At 39.0% G+C, this 17,249-nt stretch overlaps 1 protein-coding gene across 1 annotated transcript in view; it reads left to right on the forward strand.

Annotated features, from left to right (window-relative positions):
* Nucleotides 1-15,359, forward strand: part of KNDC1 (kinase non-catalytic C-lobe domain containing 1) — a 67,570-nt gene extending 52,211 nt beyond the window's left edge. Inside the window, exons 19-29 of the mRNA XM_070945617.1 lie at nucleotides 741-961; nucleotides 2,928-3,041; nucleotides 5,339-5,486; nucleotides 5,679-5,861; nucleotides 6,735-6,896; nucleotides 7,531-7,613; nucleotides 8,351-8,501; nucleotides 10,411-10,533; nucleotides 10,663-10,722; nucleotides 14,384-14,541; nucleotides 15,131-15,359. Coding sequence (XP_070801718.1) covers nucleotides 741-961; nucleotides 2,928-3,041; nucleotides 5,339-5,486; nucleotides 5,679-5,861; nucleotides 6,735-6,896; nucleotides 7,531-7,613; nucleotides 8,351-8,501; nucleotides 10,411-10,533; nucleotides 10,663-10,722; nucleotides 14,384-14,541; nucleotides 15,131-15,359 — 1,632 coding nt within the window. The remainder of the gene's footprint in view (nucleotides 1-740; nucleotides 962-2,927; nucleotides 3,042-5,338; nucleotides 5,487-5,678; nucleotides 5,862-6,734; nucleotides 6,897-7,530; nucleotides 7,614-8,350; nucleotides 8,502-10,410; nucleotides 10,534-10,662; nucleotides 10,723-14,383; nucleotides 14,542-15,130) is intronic.
* Nucleotides 15,360-17,249: the final 1,890 nt, after the last annotated feature.

Here is a 17,249-nt window from a genome sequence, read left to right on the forward strand (position 1 = left end):
CAGGTGCAGCATAGCTTGAGCACACAATTTGTGTGCGTAAAATCATATATGCGAGTCAATCTAGTGTCATGGTTAAGGCATTGGGTTAGAAACTGGGAGACTGTGAGTTCTAGTTCAGCCTGAAGCACAAAGCCAGTTGGGTAACCTTGTGCCGATCATTCTCTCTCAGTCCTAAGAAGGAGGCAAGCGCAAACCACTTCACCTCTTGCCAAGAAAACTGCAGGAACTAGTCCAGGTAGTTGGCAAGCGTCAAAAGTTGACTGGAAGACCACCACCCCTACTTATTAGTACTGCAGTTCCCCCTTCTAACTGTTAGAAATCCTGTATATAGCCCTACAGAACAAACAGTGCACAGTCCACATGTGCTTTTCTGCTTAACTGCAGAAGGAAACAGGAAACCTTTATACAGAGAAAAGACCTAGAACAGGGGTGTCAAATCTGCGATGACATGCCATCATGTGATGTATCACAACTTTTCCCCCCTTTGTTAAACTGGGGGGGGGGCAGTGCGTGACGCATCTGGCCCGCGGGCCATGAGTTTGACACCTGTGACCTAGGGTATACCATAGATGCAACTACAAAATTATAAACACTGCCATCTACTGGTTGAAGAATATACTGCTGCAGTTGTTGTATAAAATACATGAATACTATTCCAACATGTACCCCACATCTTTTGGAAGCATTTTTTTCCTCTGTATCTTTTCTGTTTGTTTCTTTCTTGTCTCCTTTTGCTGCAGATTATGTATGCAGAAAAATGGGGTGTTGAACCATGCAACTTTCTTACAGTGATTAATATGGGACAAAATGAAATGCTGGACATCAGTGCCTTAGATGGCATGCTACTTTTTTATCACATAAACAAAACTCCAAGTGAAGCTCAGTATAATGACAATCAGAATTGCCTAAGAAATCTTCAAGCTGGAACTCCACTTGGATTAATGGCATATCTGTATTCTAGGTACAGCCTCTTATACAATTCTACCAGAAATTATAGTACAATAAAATTGACTATCAATTCTAATCTTAAAACACTTCATGTTTTCCCCAGAAAAATCAGAAAATGTGATATTGGTCCATCTAGCTTGGTGTTGCTTCATTAGGTACAGAGTTTTATAGGACTTTTCCAGTTTTCCTATTTGTGGAAATATAGCAATAGCACTTACTTATATACCACTTTACAGTGCTTTACAGCCCTCTATAAGCAGTTTACAAAGGCAGCATATTGCCCCCCAACAATCTGGGTCCTCATTTTACCGATCTCGGAAGGATGGAAGGCTGAGTCAACCTTGAGCCAGTAAGGATCGAACCCCTGGCAGTGAGCAGAGTCAGCCTGCAATACTGCATTCTAACCACTGCGCCACCATGGCTCCTTGGGAGGGTATGCTTGTTAGGGTAAATGGAGAAAATTCAGTTAAAGGAGTTGTTAGGTTACAAGACCGTTTTTCTTTCATTTTTCAGTAATGGGAAATGATTTCCATTCATTCTGGAACTGGGATCAAAAGTCTTCAAGATCTTTAGGTCTTCTTATCCCAAATTAATTGCTATATAAATAAAGGCATTACTGTATTCCTGAATATACAGGTAGTCCTCGACCCAAAAGTGCTTTTTCAAGAGGCAACTGGACTTTCGGGTTTTTCTTTGAAGACGTTTCACTTGTCATCCAAGAAGCTTCTTCAACTCTGAATGAGAGCTTCTTGGATGAGAAGCGAAAGGTCTTCAAAGAAAAACCAGAAAGTCCAGCTGCCCTTTGAAAAAGCACCTGTGGGACAACCATGACCTGGATGACAAAGAATCTCCAGAGACAGGTAGTCCTCGACTTATATCCATTCATTTAGCAACCATTCAAAATTACAATGGCACTGAAAAAAGTAATTTACAACCAGTCCATGCACTTACAACCATTGCAGCATCCCCATTGTCACGTGATCAAAGCAAAATTAATGGGGGGGGAGCTGGATTGGTTTAATGACTGCATGATCGCTTAATAACTGCAGTGATTTGGTTGTGATCACTTAACAACCATGACCAAAAAAAAAAAGGTCGTAACATCGGGTATGACTCATTTAACAATTGCCTTACTTAGCAACCAAAATTCTGGTCCTAAATATGGTCATAAGCCAAGGACTATCTGTAAATAGTTAATTTGTACAAGAATTTAGACTAGAAAAGAGGAACGAGTATGGACCATGTTTCAGTGACCATCCCACTGGATCGTTTGTAAAAACAAGAAAAGAAAAGAATGATTGCTAGGCTAAAATTCTCACCATTTTTTGCAAACCTTTAAAAAGTCTAGTATGGGAGGTGGGGGAGAAGAAGCCTGCTGATTTCTTTTTCATATGTTCTTTGGTCTAGAGCATGGGTGTTAAACTCACGGCTTCATGTTGCCATCATGTGACGTTTTGCGACTTTTTTCCCATTCATGGAGCTGGGGTGGGCGTGGCCTGCATGTGATGCAGCTAACTCGCAGGCCGCTTGTTTGACACCCCTGGTCTAGAGTCTAGTGAAATGGCCCCGTCACGGAAAAGCTTAGGAAAGCAAGTTAAATTGTTACTTCTTAACTTAAAACTGTAGTACGCCTTTGTTATTACATTTTTAATCATCCATTCCAGACCAAAAGAAACTGTAGTAGCTTTGTCCATTTCTTAGGTGAATGCTTAATTCTGCAGGTTATAGAAACAGAATTGATTTTTAAAATTGGTAGATTGCACCTTAAAAATATTTTCGGCTCACAATAATGTCAAGAAATATGTTACTTGTTATCATACATTTTTTAAAAAATCTATTTTCAAAAAGAACAACAAACAGAAATTGCAATATTAACTGATATCTAATTGAATTTCCTTTTGCATCGTATTTTTTTGTCATTCTTGAGACCAATAAAGCATATTTTAGTTTACATTATTGTTTTCATTTGTATTCTTCAGAAATGCATTTTTAAAAGGCTATGTTCAACAGTTTCTATTCACTTTTCGCTATTTCTGCTCACAAGAGGAACTTTTACAATTTCTTCTGGATAGAATCAGAATTACCTTGCCCAGGTAGGTAATGAAATCCCACTGAAATCAGGTATATTTGAGTTCATTAGTATTTGAGTGGCCTTCATTATGTACCTTTTCATAATTATGAAGTATTCCTTACTTTGTAGTCAAAGGGCATAGACAAAAAAATAGTTCTTGTGCCAGTTGAAGTTTTTGCTACCTTTAGATTTTCTATCTGGATTACCAAGCCTTTTTTTTGTCATAATAACAAGACTAGCAATGGTGCTATCCTTAGCATTTCAATAAAGAACAAAGAAAGTGGTTGGCAGATTTCCTTATCTTCATTTCCTCTTATACCAAATGTCTTTCTAACATGGATAGGATCGGGTGATTGTTGATGGGTGCTTGAAATGGACCATTTAGCTACCTGTGACCTATTAGTTGAGTGATGATGTGAATTTAACAGTCTTCTGGAATAGTGCTATACCCATTTTAAAGATAAGTTTAGCACTCTTCCAAATGAGCATAAACCTAGTTGGGAGATCACAAGAAGAGGGTAACAGAGGGAAGTAGGGAGTGATCAGTAAGGAATGAACTCCATCCTTGATTAATGCTGCTAAGGAATGGCGGTCCTGGCACCCAGTCCACTTGATGGCCAGCATCACTAGAAATAGCCGAGATATGGCCGTGGTATCAAGCACTGGGGAAATCAGGAGATTCAGGCAGTTCAAATGAGTATAAAGATTTATTGTAAGCTTAAACTCTATAAGAATCTGAACTACTAACAGTCAAGGGAAATTAGTGGGAATTAAGAAAGGAATTCAAGGTGTGCTGGACTCTTGTGGGTGCACTGGGACTCATGATTGAAGATGCATTTTACCTCTCCCTTGGGTTCCGCCTGGTCATCTCCCACACATGGAGCCAGAATGAAGCAAGCAAAATAGAGTCACTTTCCTTATTTCAAGTAATAAAAACAGTAAAGTGAAAACTCTCACTGACAAAAGCAACTCCTCCAATAGTATCATGAATGACTTAGATGAGGGGATAGATGAGGAACTCATCAAATTTGCAGATGACACCAAGCTGGCAGGAATAGCCAACACTCAAGAAGATAAGCCCAAGATACAGAAGGATCTTGACAGACTTGAACATTGGGTGCTCTCTAACAAAATGAAATTCAGTGGTGAAACAAGTAAGGTTCTACATTTAGGCAAGAAAAACAAAATGCACAGATATAGTATAGGAAGTACCTGGCTCTTGGAGTCCTAGTGGACAATCACTTAAATATGAACCAGCAGGGTGCTGCTAAAAAAGCCAACACAGTCCTAGGCTGCATCAATAGAGGGATAGAATCAAGATCACGTGAAGTACCACTTTATAATGCCTTGGTAAGGCCACACTTGGAATACTGCATACAGTTTTGATTGCCACAATGTAAAAAAGATGTTGAGACTCTAGAAAGAGTGCAGAGAAGAGCAACAAGGATGATTAGGGGACTGAAGGCTAAACATATAAAGAATGGTTGCTGGAATTGAGTATGTCTAATTTAATGAAAAGAAGGACCGGGGTGACATGATAGCAGTGTTCCAATATCTCAGAGGCTGCCACAAAGAAGAAGGTGCTATTCTCCAAAGCACCTGAAGGCAGGACAAGAAGCAATGGATTGAAACTAATCAAGGAGAAAAGCAACCTAGATCTAAGGAGAAATTTCCTGACAGTGGGAACAATTAATCAGTGGAACAACTTGTCTCCAGAAGTTGTGGATGCTCTAACACTGGAAGTTTTTAAGAAGAGATTGGACAACCATTTGTCTGAAAAGGTGTAGGGCTGAGCAGGGGGTTGGACTAGAAGACCTCCAAGGTCCCTTCCAACTCTGTCATTCTGTTCTGTTATATCAGAACCACCAACACAAACTGGTAGAATCTAGTAGCTCTCTTTAATGGTTGAAATCGATACACTACAGGATCAGCATTAGTAAAACATTTTAAGCACAGCTCTAGAGCTCTTTCAAAGCAATACTAAACCATGTTTAAAGGAGCTGCACAAGACTTAATAAGCACTTCAGAAAGTGATTATTCCAAGCCTAAAGTGGCCAAAACAGTTACTGGTGCATTTTTAGACCAGAGGGGATCAGGTAGGGGATCTGAAGAAATTTCCAAGTGCATCAGTTTAGATTTGGTCAATTCTTTCACTGATGGCACATTCTTCTTTAGGCCAAAATATATAATTGGATTTCAACAAGGTTTTTTTTCTTGATTTTAAAAATTACATTTTTATTGTGTGTGAAGTAATAACTGAAACAGATAATGCCAGATGAAAACACCTGTTCATCATTTCTTTTTTTTAAATTTTCTTAGTTCCAGCCCAGAATCTTGTTCATTGTTCAGCAAAATATACCACCGCAGTTTCTTCATTCTTCAAGCTTGGATCGAAGACTGTTACACGGTAGACTTCAGCATAAACCCTAATTTCATGCGAATACTAAAAGACTTTATCATTTCTCAGGTAATTCATTGCTTTGACAGAGAGCTTGATGTAAATGTCTTCTAAATCACCTCTAAGTTACAGCATATAATATTCCAGTACATTATTCTAAATATAATTGGTTGAGAATGTGGGGGAATGGAAATAAAATTTATTTCAGATAAATGAAGACACAGTTTGAAGCAGAAGAATATAATTACTGACTTTTTGCAGGTGGTTCCACTCAATGGTTGTGGCAGACAGTTGCTGTCATTACTTAATAACATTGCTAGCAAGAAAGAGGGAAAAGTTTCTCAGTTCTGCAAGATGGAAGAATGGGAACAAGGGATGGCGATCCATGAAACCCGATCATTACGTTTTTCATGCAAAAGGGACTCCGGAAATGTTTTACAAAAGGTATGTAATTTCCCTAACTTGCTTTATATTCACTTATGATAACTATATCCAATGTTATTCCTTCTCACTGTGCTTAGTAGCCTTATTTAGTCTATTTGAAAGAGTGCCTTAGCTAAGTTATCATGGAAGGTTTACATCTAAATTAAGAGGTGAATCTTGATTTTGACTACGATAGAACTATCAGATGCTATGAAAGCTAGCCCTCCACTGGTTACGTCTTCTAATCTCCGTTTTTAGCTGGACAAAACCAAACAGCAGTTAATTGCATGAAATAATTGAGATGTATGATTTATTTTCATAAACCTAGTGGTTAAGGCACCAGGCTAGAAAGCAGGAGACTGTGAGTTCAAGTCCTGTTGTGGCCATGAACACCAGCTGGGTAAGTTTGGGCCAGTCACTTTCTCTCAACCCAACCGACCTTACAGGGTTGTTGTTGTTGTGGGGAAAATTATTGTTGTAAACATAATAAAGGTGGGATAGAAATGAATAAATAAAATAAATCTAAAAAGGATAAAGTTCTAGAAGGGATTCCTGTTTGGTCGTATTTGTAGAATTTGCTATTGAATAAGTTAGTGCTGAAGTTAAGAAAATTATGAGAAATTATTATGTGAGGAAAATCTAAGAATCTTACCTGACTAGCACTGATGCTGTTACCTAGTTTGGTAATGAAATGTCTGCAAGAAAACAAGCAAGCTCAGAGAGTACCAGGGACCCCTCATTTCAACCCCGAGTTCTCCTTTATTGGAATCTTACCTATAAATTTATCTTATATACCTTATATAAGAATATATATATTTAAATTATCTTATGTAAGACTGGTTTCAATTTTCCTTGTGAAAGATGTAGCTAATGGCTTTTGTCCTTCTCAAATAGCATCTTAGCTGGAGACTTTCAAAAGGCCCTGAACCACAGTTGTGTCATAGACCCATAACAGAAGAATTATCTGGCTTCTGCATCAAAATAGCTGAGGCTTCATACTTCTTAAATGAATATACTGTGCAACAACTTTGTTCTCAGCTGACATTATTAGAACAGGTAAGATGGATTTTCTGTCACCATGGTTTTAGCACTGTACTCTTTAAATATTGCTATGCTGTAACACTCCAGTTGTATATAACAATATATTCAGAATGTGGTGAAAGCACTGAATCCATTTTGAAAGACCAAAGTAGAGCTGTGTCAATAGCTTAATCCAGAGGTCTTCAAATTTGGTAGCTTTAAGACTTGTGGACTTCAACTCCCATAATTCTCCAGCCAGCACTGGCTGAGGAATTCTGGGAGTTGAAGTCTACAAGTCTTAAAGTTGCCAAGATTGGAAACCCCTGAACTAGAAGCTCTGAACCTGCATAGTTCCAAAGTTGATAGAAAATTGACCAGATGCTGACTTCTATCAGTGACTCACACTATAGAATGAAACTGATAAGAATGTATTTCAGTTGGGCTCAGGATTAGTTTTTTTTTAATGCTAAAATGGTTGTGATTGTCTTGACTTTTAATGAGTGAGACATGGATGGAATGTAAAGAAATACCTCCTTGATTTATTGGTATAATTGCTGCCTTTCTGGGTCATTTCCTAAGAGACTATGTGAGTTTGGATTAGAAAACACAATAATGGAGGCATGCAAAATAGAATATATAAACACGCGACCGTTTTCTTTCATCTGTTTAGGAAATATTCCATAAATGCCATCCAGTGCATTTTCTAAATTCAAGATTGCTCGGAGTCAAAGATAAAACCGTGCCTCTCCCAAAGTAAGTTTGCTATTTAGCCAACCCTGCTGATGAAAGTGGAAAGCTGCTGACATGCCAGAATATTTAGCCTCTGTTTAGCTTTAATTACAGGCTAAAGCTGTTATTTAGTAGCTCCTTCTATTGGCTCTGCAGAAACCCTTTGATGCTTTTTCTTTCTTAGGTGGATATAAAATGGCAGAATAGAAGGCAGTTCATTTAATGTGAACCATTGGAACAAATTTACGTCTAAGGCAAATGTTCCCAAACTTTCTCAGTTAAGGAAGCATCCAGCTATTCCTAAACTGTGGGCCATGATGCCTTGGGGCTTGTTAAATATGTTAAATATTGTACTAAAAGATATTTCAGAGCTCCTGTGAGTTCATTGCAACATCTCCGAGGTTATGGATCACGATACAGATAAAGTGGGGTGAAATAGGAACAATTTTAGAAATCTAGTTTTATTCCTGGCATCATTCCAGACTATTAAGGAAGGCAAATCAAAGACTGCAGAATTGTGGATAAATTATCCAAGGCATTTACTTGGTGCTTAGCCTTGTACTTGCCAATTATGATACATTCTGAAAATAATGTTTTTTTGCTGAAAATCTAGGTCACTCGTGTCTTTGAGCTTTGATCTTATGTCCCTTGGGGTTTGAAATAAATACAATCCGATTCGTTGCTTTCCTTGCAGTGAGTTGTGTTAGCTTTTGCATAGACTTAGGCTGTAAGTGTTATAAATTTTTTATTTTATTTTACAGAACTTCTTCCTCTGAATTGCTAACTACTCCGACTTATAACCTTTTTGCGAAAAACTGTGTCCAGGATGATTACCTTCTGCAGCTTTTAAAATATGCAGATAATGTCAGTACCTGGGTTGTTGCTGAGATTGTCACCAGTTGCAGCTCTAAGGTATGAATTTCTCTTTCATAAATGGGTGTGTATGTGTGCCTGGGCACATGATTCGTTATTGTGATTTTATTTATGTGATTAATGAATATTTCTTCTTTGAATAGAGTAGGATCATAATAGCAACAGCACTTGGACTTATATATCGCTTCATAGTGCTTTACAGATCTTTCTAAGTCAGCAAATTTCCCTCAACAGTCTAGATCCTCATTTTACCCACTTCGGAAGGATGGAAGGCTGAGCTTCCTTGATCCTTCCTTGATCCAGTCAGGATCGAACTCCTGGCAGTCAGCAGAGTTAGCCTGCAATACTGCATTCTAAGCACTGCGCCACCGTAGCTCTTTTGCTGTCAGAGAAATCTTTTGCTTTCTCTGAACTACATTAAAAAAAAAATGTAACCCAACTCCCAGAATCCCCCAGCCAGCATGGGGAAATTTATAAGTGCTGTTTAAGATATCTAAGTAGATGTGTGTCTTCAAGTTAGTGTTGACTCCTGGACAAATCCCTGCAGTTTTCTTGGCAGCATTTTTAGAAGTGGTTTTTCCTTGATGTCCTTCTAGGGTTGGGAGAGAATGACTGGAAGAAGGCCACCCAGTTGGCTTCCTGCCTAAGATGGGCTGATTTCTAGCCTGGTGCCTTAACCAGTACATTAAACTGGCACTTCATTTAATAGCATGATCAACAAATGGTCCAGGGCAGTCAGATGTAATTTATCTTTAGTATCTATTGTCTGACGTAATTTCTTTGAATAAATATAGCAACATTCCTTGCAGATACCGAAAGAGAAGAATTGCTTAATTGTTTACACTTTTAATTATTTTTCTTTTTTTATTACTTTTTTTTCTAATTTCCTACATTTTATCAGTTTTTAAAATTCAGTAAAGTTGTATTAAAAAAGAATATATTCTATGAATTCTGATATTTTATGCCTATTAAATAGTGTATCATCAGGTACAGTGGTGGGTTTCAATTTTTTTTACTACCACTTCTGTGGGCGTGGCTTGGTGGGCGTGGCATGGCTTGGTAGGCATGGCTTGGTGCGCGTGGCAGGGGAAGGTTACTGCAAAATCCCTATTTCCTCCCAATCAGCTGGGACTTGGGAGGCAGAGAATAGATGGGGGTGGGGCCAGTCAGAATTTTTACTACCTGTTCTCTGAACTACTCAAAATTTCTGCTACCGGTTCTCCAGAACTGGTCAGAACCTGGTGAAACCCACCTCTGATCAGGTATTACAATTTGCATGCTATATATTTTATTGCATGATGATAAGCTAATTTTAATGTACCATGGTTGCTTGTTCTTGGTTCTTTGTTTTCTGTTTTCATATGTATCAATTGGTTTTATTGTTTATTTAGTTTTATAGAGTTTACAGATTTAATTTGCCTGGATGCTTTATTGTGTTTGATCACATTTTATCTTGCTATAGTTTGATCATTAACTAAAATAAAGTCTTTTTCTCTCGCCCCTTCTCAAAAATACACATGATTATTACTTAGTAACCAAAAACTACTTGGAAACCAGAGTTTTCGTAGCTGCATAATAAATCTAATGAAGAGGAGTTTCACGGGGAAAAAACATATACAATGCGCTTTGTGGTTTCAGCAAAAAAAAAAAATAACAGTAATTTATTTAATCTGACACCAAATCTCCTCTTTTTAGTGAGCATTTTGCTTTGGTTGCCAATGGGTAATGAATTTTATCACATTTAGCTAGCTGGAATTGAAAGCATTTAGCTATTTCCAGTTGTCTTCATATAATGATGATGCCCTCCCTGACTGTGTAGCAAAAAATAGAGTCTTTGCTGGAAATGTGTTTTTTGACATTGAGTGCTGGGCATTTGAAACATGGGTTATACACATTGGCAGAGAATACTGATAAATTTTGTTTAAAATGTTTTCTGATTGTTCTCCAGGTACAGATGAATTGGGTATCAAAATTTCTCTTCACTGCCAAGTGTTGCTACAAGCAAAGAAATTTTGCCACTGCGATGCAAATCCTGAGAGGCCTGGAAAATCTCATTGTCAGACAATTGCCTGTGAGTACTATGCCTAGTTATTAGTCATTTATACAGGCAATATACTTTTTTATAATATTTGGAGCATGCAAAGGATGCATTCCACTCGTAACATTCAGAAGACTAACATTTATTTTGATTTCTGTTCAGATTTGGAAAAACTTGCCTTCTAAAGTTTCTGACATACTGGAAGAACTGAAGGCTGTAGAGGTACAGTAAAAAATAAGCTCTTTTCTCTCTATCATGAATGGAAATCTGGGCTGTTCCTCAGAAATGTTTGCTAGCAAGCCCAGCTTCAGGGTTGTTTTATGTTTTTTTCTGCACGAGATGATCAAATGCCTGTCATGCTATACAGGTAGTCCTCAATTACCACAATTGAGCTCAAAATTTCGGTTGCTAAGTGAAACATTTCCTAAGTGAGTTTTATCCCAGGTTACGATTTTTCTTGCCACCGTTGTTAAGTGAATCACTCTACTTGTTAAGTTAGTAACATGGTTGTTAAGTGAATCTGGCTTCCTCATAGACTTTGCTTATCAGAAGGTCGTAAAAGTTGATCACATGACCCCATGGATACTGTAGCCGTTATATTTAGTCAGTTGCCAAACATCTGAATTTTAATTGCATCTGAACAGGCATGGGAGCTCTAGGCCAGTGATGGTGAACCTATGATATACATATCCCAGGTAATACACCATTTTTTGCGGGACTCTCTGGATGCTTTTGAAAAGGGATCCCCAACGTCCGGTCTGTGGACTTGCACAGAACCATGGCAGGCCAGAAACCGGGCTATGCAAACAAGCAAAGTCCCATCTGCTGGAAACAGGCAGCACACGAAACCATGCTCCTTTCAGTCTGCAGAAAAAACTCTCTCCATGGGACCGGTCCCTGGTGTCCAAAAGATTGGGGGCCACTTCTCTAGAAGTTATACGAGAAGGCCTTATTCTTGCCCAGTCTCCAAGATGTCCGAAAATAACATGAGCATTTTCTGGGGCGCCAAAGGCCCAGTGAGAACACCGTTCTCTTGCACTCTCTTCCAGAAGATCCAGAGGCAAAAGTCTGGCGCAGAGGTCCAGAGAGGCTTTTTTTTGTCTGAGGTGTGTGTGTGTGTGTGTGTGTGTGTGTGTCAGTGGTGGGTTCCTCCCGGTTCCGCCCGGTTCCGCCAAGCCGGTAGTGGTGACGGTATAATGTCACCGAACAGGTTCACCCCCCCTGCCCCCCCAACGCCCCCCGCATTATTCTTACCTTTTGCCCCACCCCCAATCTATTGCTGCCTCTTGAGTCCCAGCTGATGGGCTATAAGGAAGAACTGTTTAAACTCTTGCCGCGGGGCTTCAAAGGGCCGCCCTACAGCTGATCAGTGGTAAAAGGCAGTTTGGTGGTAGACCGGTGCCTGAAAAAATAAATGGGTAGACCAGTGCCTGCAAAAATACATGAGTAGACCAGTGCCTGCAAAAATAAATGGGTAGACCGGTACAGCTCTGCAAGCAGTTAAAAGCCTGGTAGACCAGTACCTCTGCTAAATCCTAAAGGATTGTCACATGACCATCAAGCCACGCCCACAAAATAAGCCACGCCCACAGAACCGGTAGTAAAAAAATTTAGAACCCACCCCTGGTATGTGTGTGTGTGTGTGAATAACAGAGAAGAAAAGTCAAGGTGGGCATTTTTAAAAAAAATTGACGCCATCCCCAAAGGTTCACCATCACTACTCTAGTCCAACATTTTCCTTCATCAAGTGTGAGACAATAATATTAGAGACCATTTCCAGTCATCTCAGCTTAGAGATGACTGGAAATAGTAAAAAAGTGCACATCATCTGTGCCTTCCTTTATACATATGCTTCTCTTGTCCACAGGTAGTCCTCCATTTACAACCACAGTTGAGCCCAAAATTTCTTTTGTTAAGTGAGACAGTTGTTGAGTGAGTTTTGCCCCACTTCATGACTTTTCTTGCCCAAGTTGTTAATTTAGTAACAAGGTTGTTAAGTGAACCTGGCTTCCCCATTGATTTTGCTTGTCAGAAGTTCACAAAAGTTGATCACATGACCCCAGGACACTGCAACTGTCATAAATATGAGTCAGTTGCCAAGCATCTGCATTATGATCATGTGACCATGGGGATGCTGCAACAGTCATGTGAAAAAGGGTCCTAACTCACTTTTTTTCAGTGCTTTTGTAACTTCAGACGATTACTAAATGAAATGGAAGATTACCTGTATCCCGCTTCCGTGCAAATCTAGCTGGAATAAATACATCTCTGAGTCTGTCCTCAAGAAACTTGAAAATTTGGAGGAGGAGAGCTTCAGTAGTGGGTTTCAAATCCCGGTGCTACCGGTTCGCTATTGGTAGGGCGCAGGCGCACGCTGCGCCCTACCAATGCACAGAGCATTTTTGATGATGTCTGGGTGAGTAGGCGGAGCCTCCCGCCGCCGCCACTACCGGTTCGCCTGAACTGGGGTGAACCAAGAGCAACCCACCACTGGAGAGCTTACTTTATATTTTCAACGTTTGCATTCAAGGCTTCTTCCTAGGATTTGATGGCAGCCTTCAGAGAGACAGTTTCCAAACCAGAGACAAGTTTAAGGCTGAGCAGAAAATTAAACGAGATCTTTCTGATCAAGGGCTGACATTGTGTCAAGTCTACATGCTGGCTTTGCCTTTGCTGGAAATCTTGTCCCCATCTGCTCCGCTTAATGGTTTATCACTCCCTTGGGCCAGCTAAGCTCCAAAATGTTTCTTGTAAATGTCATCACCGTAGCCTTTCTGACAGTGAGTGAATGAAGAATTGGAAGGCTATTGGGGACTTGTTTTTGTTTTTAAAAATCTGTTCTCTTATAAACAGAAAAATAAACACAAATTGAACAATCCATTCTCTGGTTTCTATTTCCCTCACATTCTGTCTTCGGGTTTTTTTTTTAGATGCAGTTGTAACATTTCAGATTTGATTGCAAAAGAATATTGAATTATATTTTTCTCTAGCTCCTGCATTGCGGGAAGGGAACACTTTAAACACTGACTTTTGAGAAGTACAATACCTTGTTTTTATTACAAGTAAATTTGTCCATGTCTTCTGCTTTTAGCCAAAAGAAAATGATTGTTAGTAGTGTAGGTATATATATGTATTTGTGATAGGCAGTATTTGTTCCTCCAATGATCTGGATCGCTTGTGTTTCCTTGAAAGGGCAACATTTTGCAAGACAGAGAACATTTTGCAAGTGCTCTTTATATCCTCCAGGACTGAAATCTGGCATAAAAATCCATATCCAGATATAAGACATTATTATATATTATTTACATTACATATTACAAAGTGTATATTATACATATATCCATTATTGTTCCCAATTCTTTCTCTTTAAATATTCTCTTTAAATATTATACAAAAATGTTTGTTACAACATAGCAAAGACTTTGCCATAGGGGTGAAATGCTCCTGGTTCGGACCGGATCACCCGCTGAGTTGCCTGATCGTCAGAGAGGCTTTTCAAAGCATTTTTTAAAATGCCTTTCTGACGATCCCAGCTGAGTTGCCTGATTGGCAGAGAGGCATTTTTAAAAAAATCTCTCTGACGATCCTAGCTGAGTTGCCTAATCAGCAGAGAGGCTTTTCAAAGCATTTTTTAAAAAGCCTCTCTGGCGATCCTAGTTGGGTTGCCTGATTGCCAGAGGCTTTTCAAAGCATTAGAAAAAATGCTTTGAAAAGTTAAAAAAAAAAAGTTGGCCACGCCCACCCAGTCACATTACCACCCCCCCCACCAAGCCACGCCCACAGAACCGGTAGTAACACATTTTACATTTCACCACTGCTTTTCCACCAATGGTTATGCCCTGTTCTAAGATGTCTGCCTGCATGTCTGTGTTTATTATTTCAGGTATTTTTAAAAAGTGACAGCTTGTGCTTAATGGAAGGGGAAAGATTTAAAACACTGCCAACAATTCCATCGGCTCACATACTAGCTATGCACATACAGCAACTTGAAACTGGAGGATTTACGATGCGAAATGGCACCTACAGGTGGACCAAACTTAGGTAATGTTTTTATGGCATGGAATTTACTAAAATGGAATACAGCCTTGCAGGTTAATATACCATGTTTTCCCCAAAATAAGACCCTGTCTTATATTTTTTGAATCCCGAAATAAGCGCTTGGCCTTATTTTTGAGGCGGTCTTATTATTTTGGGGCGCTGGAGCAAGACGGGGCTCCTCTTGCCATTTTACCCCATCTCCAGCTCTGTCTCCGTAACCCTAACCAGAGGAAATGGTAGGGATTGGTTGCGCATGGGTTTAAATATTTTTGGAGAGGGTTTATTTTCGGGGGGGGGGGATTATTTTAGCTCGTGAGCTCAAAAGCCCGATTGGGCTTATTATCCGGGGAGATCTTATTTTCAGGGAAATAGGGTAGCTTAACAATAATGTTAAGAAACATATTCTGTATATTAATTTATGAAATAATTAAAGGCAAGATAAATTGAACGTTTTGATTATTTATTGTAGAATGTTTTATATACATTTGTTTTTAAAAAATTGAATATTAAGCGCCTAACACAATGTTTATTTTCCATCAAATATGGGGAGAAAAAAGCCTGACTGGTTTCTTTCTTCTTTTCTCTTTTTAAGAAATATTGCAAAAGTTGTAAGCCAAGTTCAAGCATTTCAAGAAAACCCCTACATGTTCCCACCAGATTGCCAATTACAAGATTTCTTAAGACAACGAATAGCTTTTCTTAACAATGCAGACATCTTCACATTAGCAGCTGACAATTATGCCAACTTTCATCAGAAACCTGAAAAGCAATCTCGAAAAATCCAAGATGCATTACACAGGATGAAAGCAATGTTTCAGTAAGGTTTATATACATCTCTTGAGCAATTTCTATTTAAAGAAACATCTTCCTGGATCAACTAATTACTGAATAGCTGTACAGATAGTCCTCGATTTATGACAATTGAGCCCAAAATTTCCATTGCCAAGCAAGGCAATTGTTAAGTGAGCCATGCTCCATTTTATGGCATTTTTGCCATGGTTAAGCAAATCGCTACAGTTGCTAAGTGAATCATGTGGTCATTAAGCAAAACTGGGTTCCCCCATTGACTTATTTTCATTAGTTTCATTTGAGTTTATTCCTTGAAATGGATACAAAAAAATAAGGGTTAATAATTCCCATTTAGAGAATAAACGAAAATACACGATGCCTTCAAAAAAGTAAAAGAATTGAAATGGAAATGAGCTGGTCACATAGCAAGAAGAACTGATGGCAGGTGGACCAAGACAGTCATAGAATGGATCCCACTTGATAAAAAGCATCCATGAGAGAGACCTAAAACAAAATGAAGCAACGACATCAACAAGTATTGTGGGGCCCAACTGGCGAAGGAAAGCTGAAGTCCGTATTGGTTGGAAACATGTGGAAGAGGCCTTCATCCTGCAGTGGATAGACGATAGCTAAGATGATGATAATGATGATGATGATGATGATGATGATGATGATGATGATGATGATGAATCACCATTTTGAAAACAATGTTGATTGAGATTTGCATTCGGCTCAGTTTCTCTTTGGAACTGCCAATCCTTTGGAGGCATTTGCAAGATTCCTGCTGTTAGTTTCTTCATTTAATAATAAGTTAGCTTCAGAATAACATATCAAAGGCGTGTAAAGAAATTAATATTAAATATTTTCCCACCTTTATTTTGCTTTGAAGACAGAGGTTACAGATAAAGATTAAATCTAAGTATATCTTGTCAGAAGACCCAGTTTTTCACAAACATTTCACTATCTTAACAACAACAACAACAACAACAAAACATCAGTACAATCACATCTGGAGAAACAGTGGCATCCATAAGGGTGAATCTACAAAATTAAGGGGGTGATTAGAACTGCACAATCAAAGCCTTGCTCCTTTTTAATGTGTGATGTATTCATGATACACAAAAGGGGCCAGGCTTGAATTGTGCAGTTGTGTCCACCAACCTGAGCTTCTTGACTCCCCTTTGGAGATTTCTGCCCAGAAACTCATTTCGTTGCTAATTAATTGATCACCAGATTAAGCAGGTTCAGAATTGGAACTGGTCCTGCCATTATTTTTTCCAATAAAGTTTGATTCCTCGAATTTCATAAATCTGCTGCATGTTCTCTGTGGTTTTTGCATAAAAAGTCTAGTGCAGAGAAACTGCCAATGGAATAAGAGCATTGAACATATCCTGAGCCAACATCTGTTACTATATGGCCAAAGGAGAAACTGGAGACAAAGGTTGACATTAAAAAAAAAGACAAGTAGCATGTCAGCATGCCAAGTAATACATCCGCCAAAAACAAAACTCCGACGCAGGTAGATTCCTCAAAGAACATATTGGATACAGCATATCAGCACAGCTAGTGAAAACCAACTCTAAAAGTTCCCACAGTTGTCCCCCAAATTAAAAGAGTGAATATTTCCCTCCCCAGATGTCACCGGTTACATTGTCCAATGAGAGTAGCTGGGAGACTGCTTGTTCACTCCTCTGTTGGGATGACCTTGGTTCCCATAAGAAAACCCTTTGTTTTGACTGGTAACTGGTCTATCTATTTCCCCTTCCAAAGTTTGTGGCAAATATGAGGCAGGAATAGATGGCTTCAGCCAAGCTCGCTTCAAAGTTGACACACTGGATGTAACCCATAGGCAACCAATTACCAGCCACTAGTTTAGCTCAATGGTGACCTGAAAGGTCTTACCCTGATTATTTGAGTAACTT

This window comes from Pituophis catenifer, unplaced genomic scaffold (genome assembly GCF_029215685.1).
Source record: "Pituophis catenifer annectens isolate HBS135680 unplaced genomic scaffold, rPitCat1.0.hap2 SCAF_6, whole genome shotgun sequence".
NCBI classification, from domain to species: Eukaryota; Metazoa; Chordata; class Lepidosauria; order Squamata; family Colubridae; genus Pituophis; species Pituophis catenifer.